The sequence below is a fragment of the Urocitellus parryii genome, chromosome 9, assembly GCF_045843805.1.
Source record: "Urocitellus parryii isolate mUroPar1 chromosome 9, mUroPar1.hap1, whole genome shotgun sequence".
NCBI lineage: Eukaryota > Metazoa > Chordata > Mammalia > Rodentia > Sciuridae > Urocitellus > Urocitellus parryii.
The window spans coordinates 61,103,992-61,127,303 of NC_135539.1; the positions used below are offsets into that span (position 1 = coordinate 61,103,992).

Sequence of the window (23,312 nt, forward strand, 5' to 3'; positions counted from 1 at the left end):
CAGGGGTTAAGGGAGAACATTTCTATGTAATTTAGAATTTTATTATGGTTCTTTCCCACCATCCCTCATTTATGTGCTTGCCCTTTGTTTTTAAATTTTTCTTTCAGGAGATAGCATGACCATAAAAGTTTAAATTGTTTAAACATGGCATACGTAGGGCAATAAACACCCATGTTTAGTTAGCTACAGAAATGGTGCAATTACTCAAGTTAAATATTTTCTAAAGTCACTCCTCTCAAAGATTAAAGTAACTACCTGAGGAGTCATTTGTTAGAGTTGCAGCGAATTACCAACAGAATCCAGTCCCAAGAAGCAAATCTAGAAAATAAAGAAGGAAGAAAAGAAAAAGAATGTCTCCAATTATGGACTCACCTATTACAACTGCCTGATCTTTGATACACAACACCCAGTAATGCTCTTTTCCCTGGCTACAATGTCAGCATTCCCAATGAATGGAGCTTTTTGTTTCTTTTGGATTTCCTGTGTTTTCATTTTTCCACTGGGTCAGCAAGGAACGGAAGCCTTTCAGTGTGGCGATGGGGTCTCCTTGCCACCTGACAATGTGTGTGACTTCACAAATCAGTGTTCGGACAATAGCGATGAGCAGCAATGTAAGTGTCATTCTCCTCTTTTCAATTTCAGTACATCTTCAACCAGGGACTTAGGAGCAGCCCAGGAGATTCAGCTGGATTCCTGGCTCTGCATTGGTTTTATGTTATATGCCTTTAGGTTCAGTTAAAAACTAAAGTATATTGTTTAATAAAGACCTGGCCCATGCTTAAAAAATATTTTAATTAATATGAAATCACTAAGATTTTTAACTGTGTGGAATGTATTTTGTCAGTTTTTCCCTGACTGTAAAGAAGAAGCAATAAGCAAAAATGAAGATTTTAGTGCTAGATTAGTGAAGCAAAATTCAAAAGAAACTCATCAATGCGGTCATAAAATGCTATGATGGAAATTATGAGTTGAAATTTGAATTTATATGGAAACACTTGAAATGAATTTTAACTTGGATGGGTAGATTTTCTTTTCTTTTATAGACCACTACCTTCAAGTGAGTTGATATCAATTGAACCTGTAGCACATCTCTGGCTTGTGATTTTGATTTCAGTATAATGGAAAGAGGACAAACTTTAGGGAGTGGAGGATCTACATTTGAGTCCTAGGTGAACCATTCGCCAATTCTCTGATGTTGAACCTGCATTTTTTTTATAAAAGATCCTAAAGTCAAAAAAACTCTCACAGGTGGGAAAATACTCCATTGCTTCCTGTAATAGCAGTAATGAACAGGAAACAGTTTACCAAAGGAAGATACGTTCTATGACATAGATGTGTCTGTGGTTTTCATTATAATATGAAACCTTGCAGGAACACTACATTTTGGCAAAATGGAGACTAGTGTCCTTCTTGCCCACAATTGCCTTCTGTAAATGACGTTTTCATAAAATCACCGCTTGGTAGTTGGTGGTTCCTATAGTTATTGATGCAATTAATTATCTGGTGTCACTAATTCTAATATTGTAGGTCACTTTGCTCAAACTTATATTTTTTATTTTTTATCTAGATAAAATATCAATCAGTGTTTAAAGAATTCTTCATTTTCTTCTACTAAAATAAGACTACAAATTCCAATGTTGCCCTTATTTGTCTTCTATTTACATGTTTATCATTATTACATTAAAACAATAAATCAGGATTACTGAAGAATTTCTTCTCCCAGAGAAAACAGGCTAATGATTTTTTCCCCTATAGCTATCATGCTGTTCATATTTAGCAACTATTAAATACAAAGCACAACCAAGGACAGGATTCATTTGTATTTGTCCAATTTTGCCGGAGAGGCTAAATGTGGGTGTGCTGCCCCTTGCTCCAGTCTGTCTGGGAAAGCCCTTCCTGCTCCTCGGTGAGCAGCGAAGAGGAACCACCCAGTTGGTTTGACAAGAAGTGCAAAGCTTCTTCCATTATTAATCTCTATGAAGCTCCCTTTAGCACTCTTGCTGCGATAACATGCATGGTCTTGCTTCAGGGAAAAGGTTAATGTAAGGAAGGAGGAAGCTGCTGAGTGGGAAAGGTCTCCTCTGCATGAAAAATTCTAATAACTCTCAGCTTCAGAGGAAAGCAAAGGCGCGGATCTGTCAAATAAACACATTTCATTTTAAATGTTACATTGGGAGGTCACCTTTTGGCTTTTTTGCTTTTCATTTATTTTCCGAGAAGTTTCCACTTCGGCATTTTATTTAAAATGTGGACAAGAACCTGTAGATAAAATGTAGAATCACTTTAAATACTTTCTTTTGTATACCATGCGAGGGGGATAATGTGGTGAAGGAATAATGATGGCCAAGCAATTTCACCCATGAAAACCTGTGGCGCTAAGTTTATAGATTAGAGTTTTTAAAATCTAACTGTATAATGAGGTTAGAGTAGCTGCATTTGAAAGAAAAATAAAATCAATCTATGCTGCCTTTACAATGGTGTGACCTTTAAAGAAACAGATTAATATGTAAGACTTTTCTTAATAAAATTGGCATAGTTGAGGTTGCATTTCAATTGCAACAGATGCTATGAATAGGTTTTAAAAAATGTTCTTATTTGGTGGGATGAATTTTTTCTTAAGAATATATGAACCTGTTATTTTTAACTCATTATTTTTCCTTTAAGATATTAGGTAGAAAATGCAAATCTTCAAAATGGAATAAATTCTATTTATAGACAATATTAAAAATACTTAATATATAGTGAGCAAGAAGATTAAATTGTAATATAGCAATTGTTCAGATATAGTGTTGACAAGAATACCTCCTTATTAGAATTCATTGGCATCCTTGGCCAGGGATATTAATGTTGCAGTACTGGACTATGTATTGTTTTTAAAATCGTATTTCTAGTATTGCATATTTTTTTTGCTTCCATGCTAATCCATACTGACTGCTTCTTTATTCTCTCCTTTTGCTATTATTGATGATGATGATGATGATGATTATGATTTTGATTCTAGGGATTGAACCCATTGGCAATTTACACAGAGATACATATCCAGCACTTTTATTTTTTATTTTGAGATAGGGTATCACTATATTGTGAAGTCTGGCTTCAAACTTGTGATCCTCCTGCCTTGGCCTTTGGAGTGACTGGGATTATAGGTACGAGTCACCATGCCTGGCTGAATATTTTTTTTTAATTGAAAAATGTTGATTGCGTATTGGACACACAGGGATGCTATGTGGATAAAATAGGTAATGATTAAATCATGAAATGAAATATCCATCACCTCTCTTACTTATTTTTGGTGATGAGACATTTGAAATTTACTTTTTGTTGTTTTGAAGTATATAATACATTGACTATATTCTCCCTGCTATGTAAGAAACCTCAAAAGTTATTCCTCTGCATTTCTGAAATTTTGTACCCTTTGATGACTAACTTCCCAGCCTGTCCCCACAGCCTCTGGTAATCACTGTTGTAATTTCTACTTCTATGAGTTCAACTTTTTTTAGATTCCACATATAAGTGACATCATGAGGTATTTTGTCTTTCTGTGCCTGAATGATTTCACTTGGCATAGTGTTCTCCAGATTTAACCTGGGTGTCACAAATGACACATTTTCCTTCTTTTTAAAGGTAGAATCATGTTCCATTGTGTATGCATACCAGTTTGTGTTTTGTTCATTCATCCACTGATGAACACTTAGATGAATTCCCTGTGTTGGTTATTATGTAGAATGCTGCAGTGAACTCGGGAGCACAGATATCCCTTCAACATACTGATTTCGGTTCCCCTGGATATACACCAAGTTGTATCACTGCTAGAACATATGGTAGTTGTATTTTTAGTTTTTTGAGGAACCCCAAACTGATTATAAAAATGGCGGTACTAATTTACATTCTCATCAATAATGTACTCATTTTCCCTTGTCTCTGCATTCTTGCCAACATTCACATTTTTTTCTTTTTTTATAGCAGCCGTTCTAACAGGTGTGAGCTGATATTTCATTGTTGTTTTATTTTGCATTTCCCTAATGATTAGTGATGCTGAGCCTTTTTTCATATACTTGCTGACCATTCATTTCCTTTGGTGAAATGTCTGTTCAGATCCTTTGCCCAACTTTAAATTAGATTGTTTATATTTTTCTTTTTCTTTCTTTCTTTTTTTCCTGTTGCCATTGAGTTCTTTCAGTTCCTTATATATTACACATATTAACTCCTTATCTGATGTGTACTTTGCAAATATTTTCTCCCTTTCTGTAAAGTGTCTCTTTACTTTGTTAATCACTTCTTTTGCTGTTCAGAAGGTTTCTAGTTTGATGGAATCCTGTTTGTCTATTTTTGCTTTTGTTGACCATACTTTCAGAGTTATATCTAAAAACTCATCTTTATTATTTTTTTCTTCTCCTAACTTGGGGCTTCAGTTTGTTCTTCTTTTCCTAGTTCCTTAAGGTATAATGTTAGATTCAAAATCTGCTTTTTTCATATAGGTGATTATCACTATGAATTTCTTCCCATTTAAGATTATTTTTTGTACTCCAAAACTTTTGTTCTGTAGTGATTACATTTTCATTTGTCTGGAGGTATTTTTTTTAAATTTCCTTTTTGATTTCTTCGGTGACCTATTGGATGTCCTGTCTTGGTCAAGGGACCTTGGTTTTGTGACCTATTAGAAGTGTGTTTCATTTTCACATATTTGTGAATTTTCCAAGATCTCACCTACTACTGATTTCTAGTTTCAGGCTTTGTTATTTGATATGATTTTAATCCTCATAAATTTGATAAGATTTATTGTGTGGCCTAAACATTTTCTCCTGGAGAATATTCTATATGAATTTGAGATTTTTCATAATCCTATGTCCTTGTTTTGGTGTCTGGACATTTTAGAATGCAGCCAGTTGTTCTTTGGTGATGCTAGACCTTTACTAACGATTCTAGCCTGAGGTTTTTTGTTTTTTTTTTTTTTAAATTGAACTCAGGGGCATTTAACAACTGAGCCACATTCCCAGCCCATTTTTATATATTTTTTATTTGAGAAAGGGTCTTTGATAAGTTTCTTAGGTCCTTGGTAAATTGCTGAGGCTGGTTTTAAACTTGTGATCCTCTTGCCTCAGGCTCCTGAGCCACTTGGGTTACTGGTGTGCACCTCCACTCCTGGATAGCCTGGGATTTTGGTAATGATCTGGGACAGACAAGCTCTGGGGTCTGGTTCTCTAGTTGGGCTGGAACACTGTCTGTGCTCTGAGGTCAAATGGAACTGCTGGTTTTGCTTTGTGGTCCAGTAAGACGACTGGCTGACTAGCCCTTCGATGACCTCTGATAGGGTAGGATCTTCTCTGGCTGTGCAGTACTGTTGTTTGGAAACTGTAGTGGGGCAAAGTGCTACATGTTGACTATGAGGCTGGATGAGGCCTCCAGGGTCTCTACTAAGCCACCTAGGGTGCACAAGGTTACCCTCTCTCCATAAATATGCATAGATTTGGCTGGCCTCCATTCCTTGAGAGGCTGAAGCAGAGCATTGTGGCTTGGTTGAATCACTGGGTGGCTGCTGGGATAAGGAAGGGCCAGATTCTCTCCTCCTCAGGTAATTGCTGACCTGCTTTGGAATGGCTTAAAGCGAGACCCAGGGCTGGGTGGAGAAGTTGGCTAAGGACTGAAGCCTGGAAGACCTACAGGCCATGCTTCCTGCACAGCAGTGCTGTTGGCTAGACTAATGTGGCATCTCTGCTGTCTGGAGTCCAGAGCCACCCCCTTGATCTTCACACTGGCTGTGGTGAGCCCCATTTCTGCTATTATTGTTTCTAATTGACCCCAGATGATCGAGTCCCAGTAATAACCTTCAGGGAGAAGTCAGCCTCCCAGCTCTATGTTCCTCTGTGGGAACTCTGGGCATGAGGCAATCTCAGTGTATGGAACTGTCCTGTCTTGGTTAAGGGACAACAGTTAAAGAAACTGTTCCTCTTACCCTTCAGTCTGACTTCTCCATTCTGTAACTGAGGAAGATGTCCCAGCCTCACTGCCAAATTCTGAGATTTTCATAAATGTATTCTTTGTGGCTAGCTGATAATTGAACTTCTGTGGGAAGATGTGAAGACGAAAGCTGTTCTGCCATCTTGCTGACATTATTCCCATGTCTTCTTTTCTCTTTGATTTTTTTACTTGTTTATTATTATTTTTTTAAATATCAGAATCATTTTTACAGTATACAAAGATACTGTGGTTTCTCTTTTAACAATTGCTCAAAATTATATGTCTTGGGCTGGGCTTATGGCTCAGGGTAGAGCACTTGCCTAGCATGTCTGAGGCACTGGGTTTGATCCTCAGGACCACATAAAAAATAATAAAATAAAGGTCCATTGACAACTAAAAAATATTTGTCTTTGTTTTATTTTTACTTAACAATAAGTAGAACAGTATTATTTTTGTTGCTACCATTTAGATCCAAATCAACTAAAAGATTATGAAATGTACTATTCATGTAGCTTGGAGATATATCCTATGCAATGGATCACCATCACTGGAGTGTTGTCAGTTACCTAAAATCCCAGAAAATATTTTTAGAATTACTTTTGCATATCTGGAGGTTGGTATTAAAATTAGCTGTTACATATATTTGCTTTTAGAGCCAAATTTACTATGATTCAAAAGAGAATAGATTCAGTTAATCTGACATTTTTTCCCATTGCCACTTTAGAATATTTCTATTCATTCTGGTATTTCACATGGAGTAGCAATCTAGTTTTGTATTTATATTTTGATGGTATATATCATGAAGTCTTGAGGTTATAAACAATTTCTCTTGCATTTTTCAATTTAGGAACATTATTTTTTCAAAACATTGTTTATTTCATCTGTATCTAAATTTATATATGAAATGTGGAAATTATGTTAGCACATTTTCACAATCTGAAAGATAACATTTCATCAAATGATGTGAAGAACAAACAGTATTTCTTTGGTAGGATGACATAAGAAATCAACTACTTTTAAAAGTCATTGATTCATTGAAGTACTTACTCAAAGTTTGTGCTATGCTGAGGACTCTCTTCCTGGTTTGCAAATGGCTGCCTTCTTGCTGGGTCCTCACATGGCAGAGAGACAATTCATCTCTCTTGTATGTCTTATCATGGTATGAATTCCATTCCCATGACTCTATTTTCATGACTTAATTACCTCCTAAAAGCTTCACCTCCAAATACTATTGCACTGGGGACTAAGACTTCAAGATTTGAATCATACGGGACATTCATATTCAGTCTATAGCATAACAGGATTAAATACACAAGAAATCTAATAATAAATGTGTAGGGTCTCTCTGAAGAAAATTAGATGAAATTACAAATGTATAGAAAAAAGACTCATTCTGATACTGTGCTTCTTAATGTGATACTTCAATAGTATAAGTACTCAATAGTATAAGTAGGTATATTTTCATAAAATTAATTTACATGTTTATTATATTCTTGTACAAGATCTGACCAGGACAAATATTGGAACCTGATAGTGTCTTGCACGTTCAACTGGAAAAGTTAGTGATAATAGCTGGAAATAGGCAGAAGAAAAAGATCACTGGAAAAGAAATTTCATTATTGGACGATAGTAGTACATCCTGAAAACTCCTCCAACATTACGAGAAAAAATAATTAGAAAAGAGTATGATTTTTAGAAATATTAAGCATATCTGTAATACATTTAATACATGATACTGGCATCCCAAATCAGTTGAGATGGAATAGGAGCTAGTGATCATTTCTGCTGATAGGTGTACAGTACACGCAGTATACCCAGAAAGTTATGCAGTTTCCTCCTGGTATTCACTTAATCCTTGCAAGTACCAAAACAGTAGTATTTTTCCCATTTTACAGGTTAAGAAAAATAAGTCCCAGTTTAGGAAAGTTCAAAGGACATAGCTATGCTGTGGCAGAGCTGGGAATCATGACCAATTCATGACCTGTCAGATTTTGGAACCCTCATTACTAATCATACAATACTATTTATTATGTACAACAATACTATTTATCATGTGCAACAAATGACTGTGAGGCAATTTCATGAAATAATATACAAAAATTTTCTAAACATAAAATAGTAAATGTTAACAATGAAGCCAAAATCTTTATTGCTCTTGATAATCAGTTTTGAAAACTAGTTTCTCTTCTATTTTGATATGAAATAAATCCTCAAAATATGTTTGTTGAGTATTGGTGCAGTATAAACAATGGGATGGGGAAAGGGATTTTTATCTGGAAAAGGCATGGAGGAAATTTTTTTTAAAAAATCAGTAAATAAGAGTATTTAAATTAAAATTTTCAGTGTATTGAAAGCACCACAAATAAAATGAAAGAAGAAAAATGTTTGCAGTATGTCTGAAAAATAATTGTTTTCCAGGCCAATACATCAAAGAAAAGATGCATTTTCTCATAGAAATATGGGCAATAGTTCCAAGAAAGCAACTTACACAAAAAAGACAAAGACACATGAGGAAGTGAGGTACTTCTCCATTAATCATAAACCACCATGGAAAGCAGAAGCCAGTCACTAATTTTTTAGTGAAATGAGCACAAATAATAAATGAATGTCATTGTTGAGAAGAATATGATAAAAATAAACATTATTATATACTATAGGCAGAAATATTGTAAACTCTTACATTTTAAATAGTATTTTTGTAATATGAATAAGGATGATTTAAAGAGTGTTTATGCACCCTGGAAAAGATTTTAATTTCAAGAATTATTTTAAGAAATAATTTAAAAGAGTTCATGTAAAAAGTCTCCTCACAACTAAGTTGAATATGGTAGAATTAGAAATAATCTAATTTTATGATATTAGGTTCATGTTTAAATAAATTATGATATACATCTATAGTATGGACATCTATGCAGCCATCTGTCATAATTTTGATGCTATTTAAAAGTGGGGAAATGCTTATGATATATTTTTGCAGGAAATTATGATTACAATCAAGAAAGTGTTTTTTAAAAATATAGCCTAGCATTGAATAGAAGATAGTAGGTGAAACTATCTCTGTATTAGGCTTACATTTGATTTTTCTTTTTGTATATCTCGATATCTGTAAAATAGCACCTATTGTTTTTATTGTCAGAATAAATATTATTTTACCATAATCGAATGTCTGGAATTCCCATTGCCTATTGTGTTTTAGAAATGAGAACAAGGTAATATTAAGCATCTAAGCTACATCACAGGATTCTTTCCTCTCTCCTTTCTATTTTTTTTTTCTTAGAACTTATGATAGAGATTTTTGTTTTCCTTTCAGTTGTAGATGTTATTTTGTAATCAGAGTACGAAAATTGAAAATTTTCTAGTAATATATCAAAGTTCGATTAGCAAATGCAGCCGGCTTCAATGGCTTGTGTAGCGGAAGTTAAGTCCTATCACTCATTGTCCAGGCCCATCCATGTTCAGCTGCCCATCTGAGTAACAAGAAGTATGGACTTTCCCCTTTATTTTAGATCACAGTGACAGGCCACTCTCTTTAATGTGCATGTATGTATATGTGCCCACCTACCTGGTCATGCACATGTATGCCCATCAGTACCCACAGCTTCTCCTGTTGATAAGCCTTGTGTCCCATGCAGTGGTCATCAGGGATGGACCCCATCTTACAGCAGTGAGGACTGTTCATGTGGCTCCTCTGTGGGCATGCTTCTTTGACTGCACCAGCTTATCTGCTGATTTTCACCACACAGGATAGCCAGTCCTTACTGTGGTCCCTGGAGGTCAGGTCCTTTTTCCTCCCCTTCTTCTAATCCCAATTTACCTCCTTTAATCATGTTTCTATTGCCCCTGTCATCTTCTCTAATACCTCCCCCTGCCCTGTCCCCTAGGAACGAGAACTTCTCATTCCCCCACTGTTTTTTCCAACTCAAATCCTCTGGTGTAAATTCTATGTCCTGTCTGCTACTCAAGAACCAGTTTCTAGTCAAAACTGAACAATGTCTGTTTCTTCTCATATTCTAGAAACTATGATTTTTAACTCTTCAAGATGCAAAGAGCAGAGTGGGGTTATACTGGGAGGTGAAGAAAAGAAAAACATACAGTTATTAAGATTTCAAGACTTATTGCCAAAATGATCTACCCAAAGCTTCTGAGAGTCTCAAAGCAGGTTCATAAGATGTTCAGGAAGAAGGTGATGCCATCTCTAAGTGGGTTTGTTCAGAAGGAGCAAGAACCCTGGGAGGAGAGCATCATCTATCTGTCCAATCCATGTGTGTGAAATTATGTGTGTGGGAGAAGTGGCAAAGAAATGCTGGAGGGAGACAGGACCAAGGACCAATAGGAGATGGGTTCTGTGTAGCCTGGAAGGTATTTGATGAGGAAAGTAGAGATCTATGGGCAACATGTGTTCAAGCAATCAAATAAGATAGTTGGATTTTCTCGCAGTGAAACTAAATCTGCAAGTTCTTTCAGGCATCAGAGGCATAACCATGGAATTCACCAAAATATATAGTGAAGTGCTAAACCGGAGAGTCCAGCATGGGAATCCTGCCTCTGTGCTATATTAGAGGCCATAAACAGAGAATTTATGAAGAATCATTTCCATAATGCTGAGAGTTGGAATCTGAAATCCAAATTTCCAGGGTGCTGATTTCCAGGCAGGCCCAGAGAAATCTCCACTTCTGTTGTGTTAATAAGGTATTTTAAAGATCCTCATTCCTAGATTTTAGTTTTCAAACGAACAAAGAGGCTTTGAGGTTCTACATTCATACAGCTCATGTAAAGCCATCTAAAGTGTTTGTAGAAAATTTCTAAAATTTTCACTCAGTCTTTGCTTCTATGTGTACTATGATCTGTTCTGTAATTTTATGCAACATCTTTGACTACAATGGGTTGTTCTTTGAAAAAAACAAAAATGTCTTTTATTGCAATGGACAATCATCAGTACCATTTTGCATGAACGTTTATGGATCCTTTGGACATTTAGAGTACATAGTCATAATCTTAGAACAACTATTATCAAACAGGATAAAGTCCTTAAGCTCTTCTAAGTCATCAGACTCATTTTATCAATGTGAGGAAGGTGAGGCACAATGTTAAGGGTCAAAAGCCCAATATATTCAGCTATTTAATGGTGATCCAAGATAAAGCAAGGTTCCTATGCATACTGTGTTTGAAAGAGGAGTAACTGCATACCTTAGAACAGTACTTAAAAATCTGGTTTTCATGCGTTAAACAACTTTAAAGAACAGTATAAAATATAGTAAATTTTCTAAACAATTTGTATATGTACATAAATCTCTCCTAAACTTTCTTTTCAATGACATTTAAGTATTTGAAGTTTTATTTATTTTATAGCTTACCATGGACCCAAAGAATTTCAGTTTTGTTATATATGAATTCCACAAACTTTAAGAATGATTCTATTGGGATGGATTAGAAAAAAAAAGTCACTGTGTGTATTAAGATAAAGTGTGTGCTTGTAACAAGATAAAGGGGACAGTAGCACAAAATTTTACAAAGATAATAAAAAAATGAAACTTGAGCACATAGATCTGAACACTGGTCTCAATGCAGATGATGAAAGTCCTTTGGGATTTGCTTAAGGATGACTGGTAGCTTTAAAGCCAGAGGAGGTAATAGATAGGACATATGGAGAAGGGAGTTAAGAATGTTGGATTCCCAAACTGAGGAAGGCTTTGAATATTTTAACAAAAAGTACATTTTCAGGGGGATGGGGTTACCAGAAATTGAACTCAGGGGCACTCAACCACTGAGCCACATCCCAAGCCCTATTTTGTATCTTCTTTAGAGATAGTATCTCACTGAGTTGCTTAGCATCTCACTTTTACTGAGGCTGGCTTTAAACTCTCCATTCTCCTGTCTCAGCCTCCCAAGCTGCTGGGATTACAAACATGCGACACTATGCCCAGCAAAAAGTATACATTTTTATATGTAGATAAAGTAAATTAAGCAACTCCTTATTGAAATTTTTACTGATATAAATTCTGAAAATTTTCCAGAGAGCAAGAGATAGTAAATGGGAATTATGAGTACTCACTTCAACTAATAATAAACAGTATGAATGTGTTTGACTTTTATTGTTTATTTTAGTTAGAATAAATATGTTAATGAGATGTTTTATTATTCATATGCTAACTTTTCTCTTACTTCCAACACTATTTTTCTTCTATGAGAGCTTATCTTAATCTTGCTTCAGAATCTGAGCTTCAGAGAATTAGAACTGGAAATGTCTCTCTCTATATATATATGTATATATATATATACATATATATTTTTGTATGTATGTTTATTAGATTTCTTTCGTTATTTAGGAAACAGTCTTCATAAAATATTTTTTCATGTCAAGTAACACTATTAGGAACTTTTTACTTTTGGCAATTTTTGTATGACTTGGATGGTGATACACATAGTTGTGTAATATAAATCATTTTCTTGAACATGTTTTGATATCTAGAATTGTTTCAGAGTTGCAGACTGTTTTTGTTCATAATGGGAAATGGAACTAGAAAAAAGGTGATCCATATGTAATGTGGATTGTCCTTTTATCTCTGAATATGATTTTGTAAAAAAAAATAGCAGTGTTTCTTGCCTGTGAAAACATGAAAGCATAGAAAGAAAGAAAGAAAGAAAGAAAGAAAGAAAGAAAGAAAGAAAGAAAGAAAGAAAGAAGGAAAGAAAGAAAAAGAAAGTACCCCTAGCACATTCTGAAGGTTGGGAGAGACTAAAACTTCCCTGGACACTATTTTTTTTCATCCTATTCTTTAAGAAGCTAACAACTAGGATAAATTTTATGAGGACTTGGAATTTGGTGAGATTTTCTTAAACCAAAGAGAGAGATAAAGAGAGATACAGGGAGATAGTATGTTAAGCATGCTTCTCTGGAATGATATTAAGCTTCATGAGCTGCAAGCAGTTTCCCTAATATTTTGAAGGCAATGATAAAAAAAGTCAAACTGTTATTTCTATTAGGGCAGAAAATTTCCCTACTTCTCCTATTTCTTGAAGACTGATTTTTTACTTAAGAATTAATATATGTTAGATAGACTGAATGGTTACTGGTTTACTGACTGACTAAATGATTGGAGGGATTGTCAGTTATGTTATTTTCTTTCAACATGGAATTGGATAAAACTACACAGCCTTCCCAGGAAGTCTGTTCCTGTTTTGTGCTTCAAGCATACAAACTGATGAGAAGGAGATTTGGCTTTTGAGCTCCATTTGAAAATTTCAAGGATCCCTTGCAACATCAAATGGTGGACTGTTTCTTCCATAGCAGAATGTTTTCTGAGGCCAATATCTGTATACTCATAGAACTCCTGCCTTTCTTTCATCTTGTGTTCCTAATTTCTGTTTATAAACAAAGATATTTGTAAATAAACAATTTCTACATGTGCATGCTGGTATTCTAGGCTTGGTTAGGGATCCTGAAAGAAGGCTAGCACCAAATTTACAAAAGCAAGGACCTTGAATTATACAGCTTTTAAATGAAACTCCACAAAAGAAATAGGACTAGAATGTAATATTTTCTACTTCCCAGATATAATTATTACTTTCTAATGGGAACACTTGCTTGAATTTGGAAATTTTACATCTTTTGAGAGAAGTTGAATATTTATTCAGGAAAAAAACATAAATTTATTTGTTTACAAATTATCCTACTTAATAGAAAATGTCTTCAAGCAACTTTCCATTCAAAGTCCTGAATTCATTTTAATAGAAATTATTGAAAAAGCATTAGATTTTCTGGGCAAACTGGTACCCTAGAATATAGAATTCTATGTACACAACTATGCAACATTTCTAATACTTGATTGAATTCTGCTGAAAGCTGGAGTGAATTCTACAAACACTGGAGACTTCCTTTGAATGTTACTAATTCTAAATCAATGTTAAATTTGAAGCATGGTTTGCTAATCTTTTTCTGATTAACATAAATCCCATCAAAGACACAATTCTTGTCAAAGATAATCTCAATAACCTGAGGTTTAAAGCAACAATTTGACAAGAACATAGCTTAAGTAATACTGGACAGTTCTGGTTTGCATTGCAAAAGTACTAATTGCATTTGCTTTCACAGACCTTTGTGAGTCAGGGTTTTTCTTTTTTACTGGATTGATTAAAAGAATAAAATTAAGTCAGTGTGAAAGATAGAATTTCTCTGATAAAAAAGGAATTAACACTTTTAAAATGCTAAGTCAAATTATAGTAAACTTTTATTAAAATTTAATTTTGAGAATTTTTAAATTCTACTTTCATTTAATTGGGATGTTTTGGATTTATTTTGTCCTTTTTAGGAACTGGTCATTAATTTTTGACATTGTATGGGAGTAATGGAGATAATTCTTTATGGATTTCCATTTTTATATGTTATCTCCATGCAAAACAAAACAATAAAATAAACTTGAATTCTATGTAAAAAATTATGATTATGTAATACATAGCTTTCCTCAAAAAAATAAAGTACTCACAAACTTGGAATAGTAGGGAAAGACTTCAACAAAATAATAGCTGTACATGAAAAACCCACAGTAACATCATACTAAAAGGCAAAAAATAGAAATAGTTTCCTTAAAGGTCAGGAACAAAAAAAAAGTATTTTGGCTTTAATCATTTCTATTCCACATGGTATTGGAAAGTCCTGGCCAGTGCATTTAGGAAAAATAAGTTGTAAAGAAAGAAGTTAAAGTATCTCTGTTCATGTTCACTGTTAACAGAACACATAATTTTCATACTAAGAGATAAAAGATGTGTATATTGAAAACAACAAATCATTGCTGAAAGAAATTTACATAGAGAAATTAATGAAATTACATTCTGAAAGGAAATGTATTTCCTTTTAGTCACTCGGATCTACCAAGAGATCTTTATTGCGGCAGTGTCTGATCAACAGGGAAGGAAGAGAAAAAGAGAGAGAAAGAGAGAGGGAGAGTGAGAGAGATTGTGAGAGAAGAGAGAGAGAAGAAAGGGAGAAGGAGACAGCTAAGCGGGGGTGGGGTGGGAGAGAGCAAAGCAGAAGACTGAGAAATCGAGAGAAGAATGAGAGAGAGTTCTGGCAGGAGATTTTTTTTAAATATTTTATTTATTTTTTAATTTTTTTAAATTTTTATTGTTGGTTGTTCAAAACATTACATAGTTCTTGACAAATCATATTTCACACTTTGATTCAAGTGGGTTATGAACTCCCATTTTTACCCCGTATACAGATTGCAGCATCACATCGGTTACACTTCCACTGTTTTACATATGGCTATACTAGTGTCTGTGTATTCTGCTGCCTTTCCTATCCTCTACTATCCCCCATCTCCTCCCCTCCCATCGTCTCTCTCTACCCCATCTACTGTAATTCATTTTTCCCCCTTATTTTTCCCCCCTTTCCCCTCACTTCCTCTTGTATGTAATTTTGTATAACCATGAGGGTCTCCTTCATTTCCATGCAATTTCGCTTCTCTTTCTTTTTCCCTCCCACCTCTCACCCCTATTTAATGTTAATCTGCTTCTCATGCTCTTCCTCCCAACTCTGTTCTTAGTTACTCTCCTTATATCAAAGAAAATATTTGGCATTTGTTTTTTAGGGATTGGCTAGCTTCACTTAGCATAATCTCTTCTAATGCCATCCATTTCCTTGCAAATTCTAGGATTTTGTCATTTTTTAATGCAGAGTAATACTCTGTTGTGTATAACTGCCACATTTTTTTTTATCAATTCGTCTATTGAAGGGCATCTAGGTTGCTTCCACAGTCTTGCTATTGTGAATTGTGCTGCTATGAACATCCATGTAGCAGTGTCCATGTAGCATGCTCTTTTTAGGTCTTTAGGGAATAGACCAAGAAGGGGAATAGCTGGATCAAATGGTGGTTCCATTCCCAGCTTTCCAAGAAATCTCCATACTGCTTTCCAAATTGGCTGCACCAATTTGCAGTCCCACCAGCAGTGAACAAGAGTGCCCTTTTCCCCGCATCCTCTCCAGCACTTATTGTTGTTTGACTTCATAATGGCTGCCAATCTTACTGGAGTGAGATGGTATCTTAGGGTGGTTTTGATTTGCATTTCTCTGACTGCTAGGGATGGTGAGCATTTTTTCATGTACTTATTGATTGATTGTATGTCCTCCTCTGAGAAGTGTCTGTTCAGGTCCTTGGCCCATTTGTTGATTGGGTTAATCATTTTCTTATTGTTTAATTTTTTGAGTTCTTTATATACTCTGGATATTAGGGCTCTATCTGAAGTGTGAGGAGTAAAGATTTGTTCCCATGATGTAGGCTCCCTATTTATCTCTCTTATTGTTTCTTTTGCTGAGAAAAAACTTTTTAGTTTGAGTAAGTCCCATTTGTTGATTCTAGTTATTAACTCTTGTGCTATGGGTGTCCTATTGAGGAATTTGGAGCCTGACCCCACAGTATGTAGATCTGAGCCAACTTTTTCTTGTATCAGACACCGTGTCTCTGATTTGATATCAAGCTCCTTGATCCATTTTGAGTTAACTTTTGTGCATGGCGAGAGAAAGGGATTCAGTTTCATTTTGTTGCATATGGATTTCCAGTTTTCCCAGCACCATTTGTTGAAGATGCTATCCTTTCTCCATTGTATGCTTTTAGCCCCTTTATCAAATATAAGATAGTTGTAGTTTTGTGGATTGGTTTCTGTGTCCTCTATTCTGTACCATTGGTCCATCCGCCTGTTTTGGTACCAGTACCATGCTGTTTTTGTTACTATTGCTCTGTAGTATAGTTTGAGGTCTGGTATCGCTATACTGCCTGATTCACACTTCCTGCTTAGAGTTGTTTTTGCTATTCTGGGTCTTTTATTTTTCCATATGAATTTCATAATTGCTTTATCTATTTCTACAAGAAATGCCGATGGGATTTTGATTGGTATTGCATTAAACCTATAGAGAACTTTTGGTAATATCGCCATTTTGATGATGTTAGTTCTGCCTATCCATGAACAGGGTATATTTTTCCATCTTCTAAGGTCTTCTTCTATTTCTCTCTTTAGGTTTCTGTAGTTTTCATTGTATAAGTCTTTCACCTCTTTTGTTAGGTTGATTCCCAAGTATTTAATTTTTTTTGAGGATATTGTGAATGGAGTGGTTGTCCTCATTTCCATTTCAGAGGATTTGTCACTGATATACAGGAATGCCTTTGATTTATGCATGTTGACTTTATATCCTGCCACTTTGCGGAATTCATTTATTAGCTCTAATAGTTTCTTTGTAGACCCTTTTGGTTCTTTTAGGTATAGAATCATGTCATCTGCAAATAGTGATAATTTAAGTTCTTCTTTTCCTATTTTTATGCCTTTCATTTCTTTTGTCTGTCTAATTGCTCTGGCCACTGTTTCGAGAACTATGTTGAACAGAAGTGGTGAGAGAGGGTATCCCTGTCTTGTTCCAGAGTTTAGAGGGAATGCCTTCAATTTTTCTCCATTCAGAATGATGCTAGCCTGAGGCTTAGCGTAGATTGCTTTTACAATATTGAGGTATGTTCCTGTTATCCTTAGTTTTTCTAGATTTTTGAACATAAAGGGATGCTGTACTTTGTCGAATGCTTTTTCTGCATCTATCGAGATGATCATATGGTTCTTATTTTTAAGTCTATTGATGTGGTGAATAACATTATTGATTTCCGTATATTGAACCAGCCTTGCATCCCAGGGATGAATCCTACTTGATCATGGTGCACAATTTTTTTGATGTGTTTTTGTATCTGATTCGCCAGAATTTTATTGAGGATTTTTGCATCTAGGTTCATTAGAGATATTGGTCTGTAGTTTTCTTTCTTTGAAGTGTCTTTGTCTGGGTTTCGGAATCAGGGTGATGTTGGCCTCGTAGAATGAATTTGGAAGTTCTCCCTTTTTCTATTTCCTGAAATAGATTGAAAAGTATTGGTATTAGTTCCTCTTTAAAGGTTTTGTAAAACTCTGCTGTATACCCATCCGGTCCTGGGCTTTTCTTAGTTGGTAGTCTTTTGATGGTTTCTTCTATTTCCTCCATTGATATTGGTCTGTTTAGGTTGTCTATATCCTCCTGACTCAATCTGGGCAGATCATATGACTTAAGATGCCTTCACTATCTTCTATTTTATTGGAGTATAAGGATTCAAAGTAATTTCTGATTATCTTCTGTATTTCTGAAGTGTCTTTTGTGATATTGCCTTTTTCATCCTGTATGCTAGTAATTTGAGTTCTCTCTCTTCTTCTCTTCGTTAGCATGGCTAAGGGTCTGTCGATCTTATTTATTTTTTCAAAGAACCAACTTTTAGTTTTATCAATTTTTTCAATTGTTTCTTTTGTTTCGATTTCATTAATATCAGCTCTGATTTTAATTATTTCTTGCCTTGTACTTCTTTTGCTGTTATTTTGCTCTTCTTTTTCTAGGATTTTGAGATGAAGTATGAGATCATTTATTTGTTGGTTTTTTCTTTTTTTAAGGAATGAACTCCAAGCAATGAATTTTCCTCTTAGAACTGCTTTCAATGTGTCCCATAGATTCTGATATGTTGTGTCTGTATTTTCATTTATCTCTAAGAATTTTTTAATTTCCTCCTTGATGTCTTCTATAATCCATTGATCATTCAGTAACCTATTGTACATTCTCCAAGTGATGCATGATTTTTCCTTCCTTCTTTTATCCTTGATTTTCAGTTTCATTCCATTATGATCAGATAAGATGCATGGTATTATCTCTACTCCTTTATATTGTCTAAGAGTTTCCCTGTGACATAATATATCATCTATTTTTGAGAAGGATCCATGTGCTTCTGAGAAAAAAGTGTAACTGCTTGATGTTGGGTGGTATATTCTATATATGTCAATTAAGTCTAGGTTATTAATTGTGTTATTGAGTTCTATAGTTTCCTTATTCAACTTTTGTTTGGAAGATCTGTCCAGTGGTGAGAGAGGTGAGTTGAAGTCTCCCATGATTATTGTATGGTGGTCTATTAGACTTTTGAACTTGAGAAGAGTTTGTTTGATGAACATAGCTACACCGTTGTTTGGGGCATATATATTTATGATTGTTATGTCTTGTTGGTGTATGGTTCCCTTGAGCAGTATGTAGTGTCCCTCTTTATCCCTTTTGATTAACTTTGGCTTGATATCTATTTTATTTGATATGAGTATGGACACCCCTGCTTGTTTCCGAATTCCATATGAGTGATATGATTTTTCCCAACCTTTCACCTTCAGTCTATAAGTCTTTTCCTATCAAATGCGTCTCCTGTAGGCAGCATATTGTTGGGTCTTGTTTTGTGATCCATTCTACTAGCCTGTGTCTCTTAATTGGTGACTTTAAGCCATTAACATTTAGGGTTATTATTGAGATATGGGTTGTTCTTCCAGCCATATTTGTTTATTTATGTTACTAAACATGGTTTGTTTTCCTCTTTGATTATTTTCCCCCCTTTACTGTCCTACCTCCCACTGTTGGTTTTCATTGTTATTTTCCATTTCCTCTTCCTGTAATGTTTTGCTGAGAATTTTTTGGAGAGATGGTTTTCTAGCTGCAAATTCTTTTAACTTTTGTTTATCATGGAAGGTTTTAATTTCATCTTCCATCCTGAAGCTTAATTTTGCTGGATACACAATTCTTGGTTGGAACCCATTCTCTTTCAGTGTTTGAAATATGTTATTCCAGGATCTTCTAGCTTTCAGAGTCTGTGTTGAGAGATCAGCTGTTATCCTGATTGGTTTACCCCTAAATGTAATCTGCTTCCTTTCTCTTGTAGCTTTTAAAATTCTCTCCTTATTCTGTATGTTGGGCATCTTCATTATAATGTGTCTAGGTGTGGATCTCTTATGATTTTGCACATTTGGCATCCTGTAGGCTTCTAGGATTTGGGGTTCTGTCTCATTCTTCAAGTCTGGGAAGTTTTCTCATATTATTTCATTGAATAGATTGCTCATTCCTTTGGTTTGGACCTCTATACCTTCCTGTATCCCAATTACTCTTAAGTTTGGTCTCTTTATGTTGTCCCATAATTCTTGGATGTTCTGCTCATGGTTTCTTAACAGTCTTGCTGAGCTGTCTATGTTCTTTTCAAGTTGAAATACTTTGTGTTCATTGTCTGATGTTCTATCTTCTAAGTGTTCTACTCTGCTGGTAGTATTCTCAATTGAGTTTTTAAGTTGGTTTATTGCTTCCTGCATTTCTAGGATTTCTGTTTGTTTTTTTTTTATAACCTCTATCTCCCTGTATAGTTGATCTTTTGCTTCCTGCATTTATTTATGTATTTCATTGTTGAAGTGATCTTTCATTGTCTGATTTTGCTATCTAATGTCTTCCTTGAGACTCCAGATCATCTGAAGCATGTATATCCTGAATTCTTTATCTGACATTCCATCTGCTGCAGATATTACCTCTTCTAATGTTGAGTTGACCTGCATTGCTTGTGGTCCTTTCTTTCCTTGTCTCTTCATACTGTTCGTGTTTCTTTCTGCTTGGTGAAACTGTTGTGTTATTGAATTTTCCCCCTATATATTTGTATTGCTCTTGTATAGTTGCAAAGTCTCCCGCATAGGCGCGGGCGGTGGCTCTGAGGCAGGAGAGTTTTTATAGTCAACATCTAATGGGGTCTCTGGGTCTGCAAGCTGCCTAGTTGGCCAACAGTAATTGGATCATTCAGTAGTTGTTAAGGGTATCATCTCTGCCTTCAAGCAGGCGGGGCAGGGGTCAGATGTGGGTTTCTGTTGAACCAGATAAGTCGGGGTCAAGTGTTCAGCTTTGAGTGGGGTTGAGTGTCCAGACTTGAGGCAAACAAGCGTTAAGGAACCAGAGGGTTGAGGGTGAGGGTGAGGGTCGAATGTTCAGCCCACCCTGCAGCTATTTGTTCAGCCTGCTCCGAAACCGACACATTCTATATTCATTAACTGGAATAGTTAATACTGGTAAGATGTCTCAAAATTCCAACAATTTTTTTTCATGAATAGTAAAAATCCATCTTAAACGTCATGTGGGAATCTCAGTGGCCCTCAAGTACACAAAACAATCTGGAAGAAGGACAAATTAGAGGTCTTACACTTCCTGATTCACAATTATTTTACAGAGCTATGGTATTTAGAAATATTGTCCTCACATGAAACAGTCATATAGACCAGTGGAATAGAATATAAGGCCCAGAAATAAATGCTCACATATATTGTCCGATGATTTTTGAGACTGGTGTCATGATTATTCAGTGAAAAAATGTCTCTTCATGTGAAAAAATGATCTTGACCTCTTACCTTGTACCATATACAAAAGGCTAACTCAAAGTGGATTAATTGAAAACCCAAAGATTAGAGTTAAAACTATCAAACTTGGGCTGGGGATGTGGCTCAAGCAGTAGCGCGCTCGCCTGGCATGCGTGCGGCCCGGGTTCGATCCTCAGCACCACATACAAAACAAAGATGTTGTGTCTGCCGATAACTAAAAAATATTAAAATTCTCTCTCTCTCTCTCTCTCTCTCTCTCTCTCTCTCTCTCTCTCTCCCTCTCTCTCTCTCCCTCTCTCTCTCCCTCTCTCTCTCCCTCTCTCTTAAAAAAATGAGGGAGAAAGTTTCTTGATACCAGACATAGATTTCTTGGATATAACACACCAAAAGCACAGGCAAAAAAGAAAATATAGATAAATTGTATTTCATCAAAATAAAAAGGAATTATTCATCAAAGTACACTATGAACGTGGTGAAAAGTCCATCCATTGAATGAGAGAAAATATTGGCAAATCATATATCTGACAAGGGATTGATATGATGTCCAAACTATATAAAGAACTATGATTCAATCACAAAGAAACCAAACTGATTTAAACATAAACAAAATACTTAAATAGGCATTTGCCCAAAGAAGATGTACAAATATCCAATAGGCACATGAAACGATCTCAACATTATCAACCACAGAGAAATGAAAATTGAAACCACAATATGATTACTTGTGTTGTGGTTTAGATCTGGAATACCCCACCAAAGGCTCATGTGTTGGAGGCTTGGTCCCCTTCGTAGCATGTCAAGAGGTGGAACTTTGGAGCAGTGATTGGATCATGGAGGCTCTGACTCATGGGGCATGGTTGGAAGAAGTAGGTCACTGTGGGCCTGGCTTTGGGGAGGTTATCTTGTCCTGGGTTCCTTCCCCCATCCCTTGCTTTCTTTCCACCATAAGTTTAACAGTTTTCCTCTTCTATTGCCTACTGCCATGATGTTCTGCTTTACTTTAGTTCAAAAGTAATGGAACCAGCTGACTGTGGATGGAAACATCTGAAACCGTGAGACAAAATAAATGCTTTCTTCTCTAAGTTGTTCATATCAGGTATTTTAGCACCTGCTATGATATATAAGCTGACTAGTAAACTCACATCCATTAGGATGACTGTTGTAAAAACAACAAACAAAAATATTGGAAGGAAATTCTGCTTCATAGATCAACCTGAAGACATTATGCTAAATAAGCATGTCACCAAAGACACTTTATTATTCTATTTATATGAATTACCTAGAATAGCCAAATTCATAAAGACAAAGCTAGAATAGTGTTTGCCAGGCAATTGTGATAGGAAGAAATGGGAACGTAGAGTTTGAAGGGTATAAAGTTTTTGTTTCACAAGATGAAGATTTTTAAGATGGATTGTGGCTGGTTTCATAACAATGTGAATATACACTTAAAATTGTTAAAATGATAAACTTTGATGTAATGTATATCTTACCACAATAGAAAATTTGTAGTACTTATTGTTATGGAAAGACTACACCTATGTCTCACAAAAGTTTCATGATAAAGAAAAATCACTAAGTTGGACCAAGGTAAAATCACGAACTAAGTGTGGTTTGATTCTTAACATTTTCAATCTCGCCCCCCTGCTTTCTAGAACTTTCCTAATAAGCATTTGAAACTGTGCTCTGTCTTCTAAGAACTTCATGTCGTAATGATTTACCCAGACCATTTATTTTCCTTAGTTCTGGATTACCTGTTTTTCACTGTTACCACCTTCCTGTTTCCTCAGAAGTATGCCCAAGTTTTTACTTTGCAATATAATTTAATATATTTTTTATCTTTTTTTGGTGTTGAAGATTGAATATCTGAGACATTCTTTAGTGTTTTTTTCCCTTTTGTGGTGCTGGGAATTGAACCAGGGCCTTGTGCATGCAAGGCAAGCACTCTAGCAACTGAGCTATATCCCAGTCCCTCTTCAGAGGTTCTTTAATGAGAGAATCTGATGCTGTGGAAGCCAATTCAGGAGTTAATTGTGCCTTGCAATCAACCTTTAAAATGCACAGTGGAGGCATCCTTCCTCTTTGCAGTAACTCTAACTTTCTGGATCATAAAATTGAAAACAAAATGATGAGCTTCACAAGTTGAAAAGTTG

At 35.4% G+C, this 23,312-nt stretch overlaps 1 protein-coding gene across 1 annotated transcript in view; it reads left to right on the plus strand.

The window, feature by feature from the left end:
- The first annotated feature begins 412 nt into the window (after positions 1-412).
- Positions 413-23,312, plus strand: part of Malrd1 (MAM and LDL receptor class A domain containing 1) — a 656,113-nt gene continuing 633,213 nt past the window's right edge. The window contains exon 1 of the mRNA XM_077802928.1: positions 413-611. Within this exon, the coding sequence (XP_077659054.1) occupies positions 413-611 (199 nt within the window). The remainder of the gene's footprint in view (positions 612-23,312) is intronic.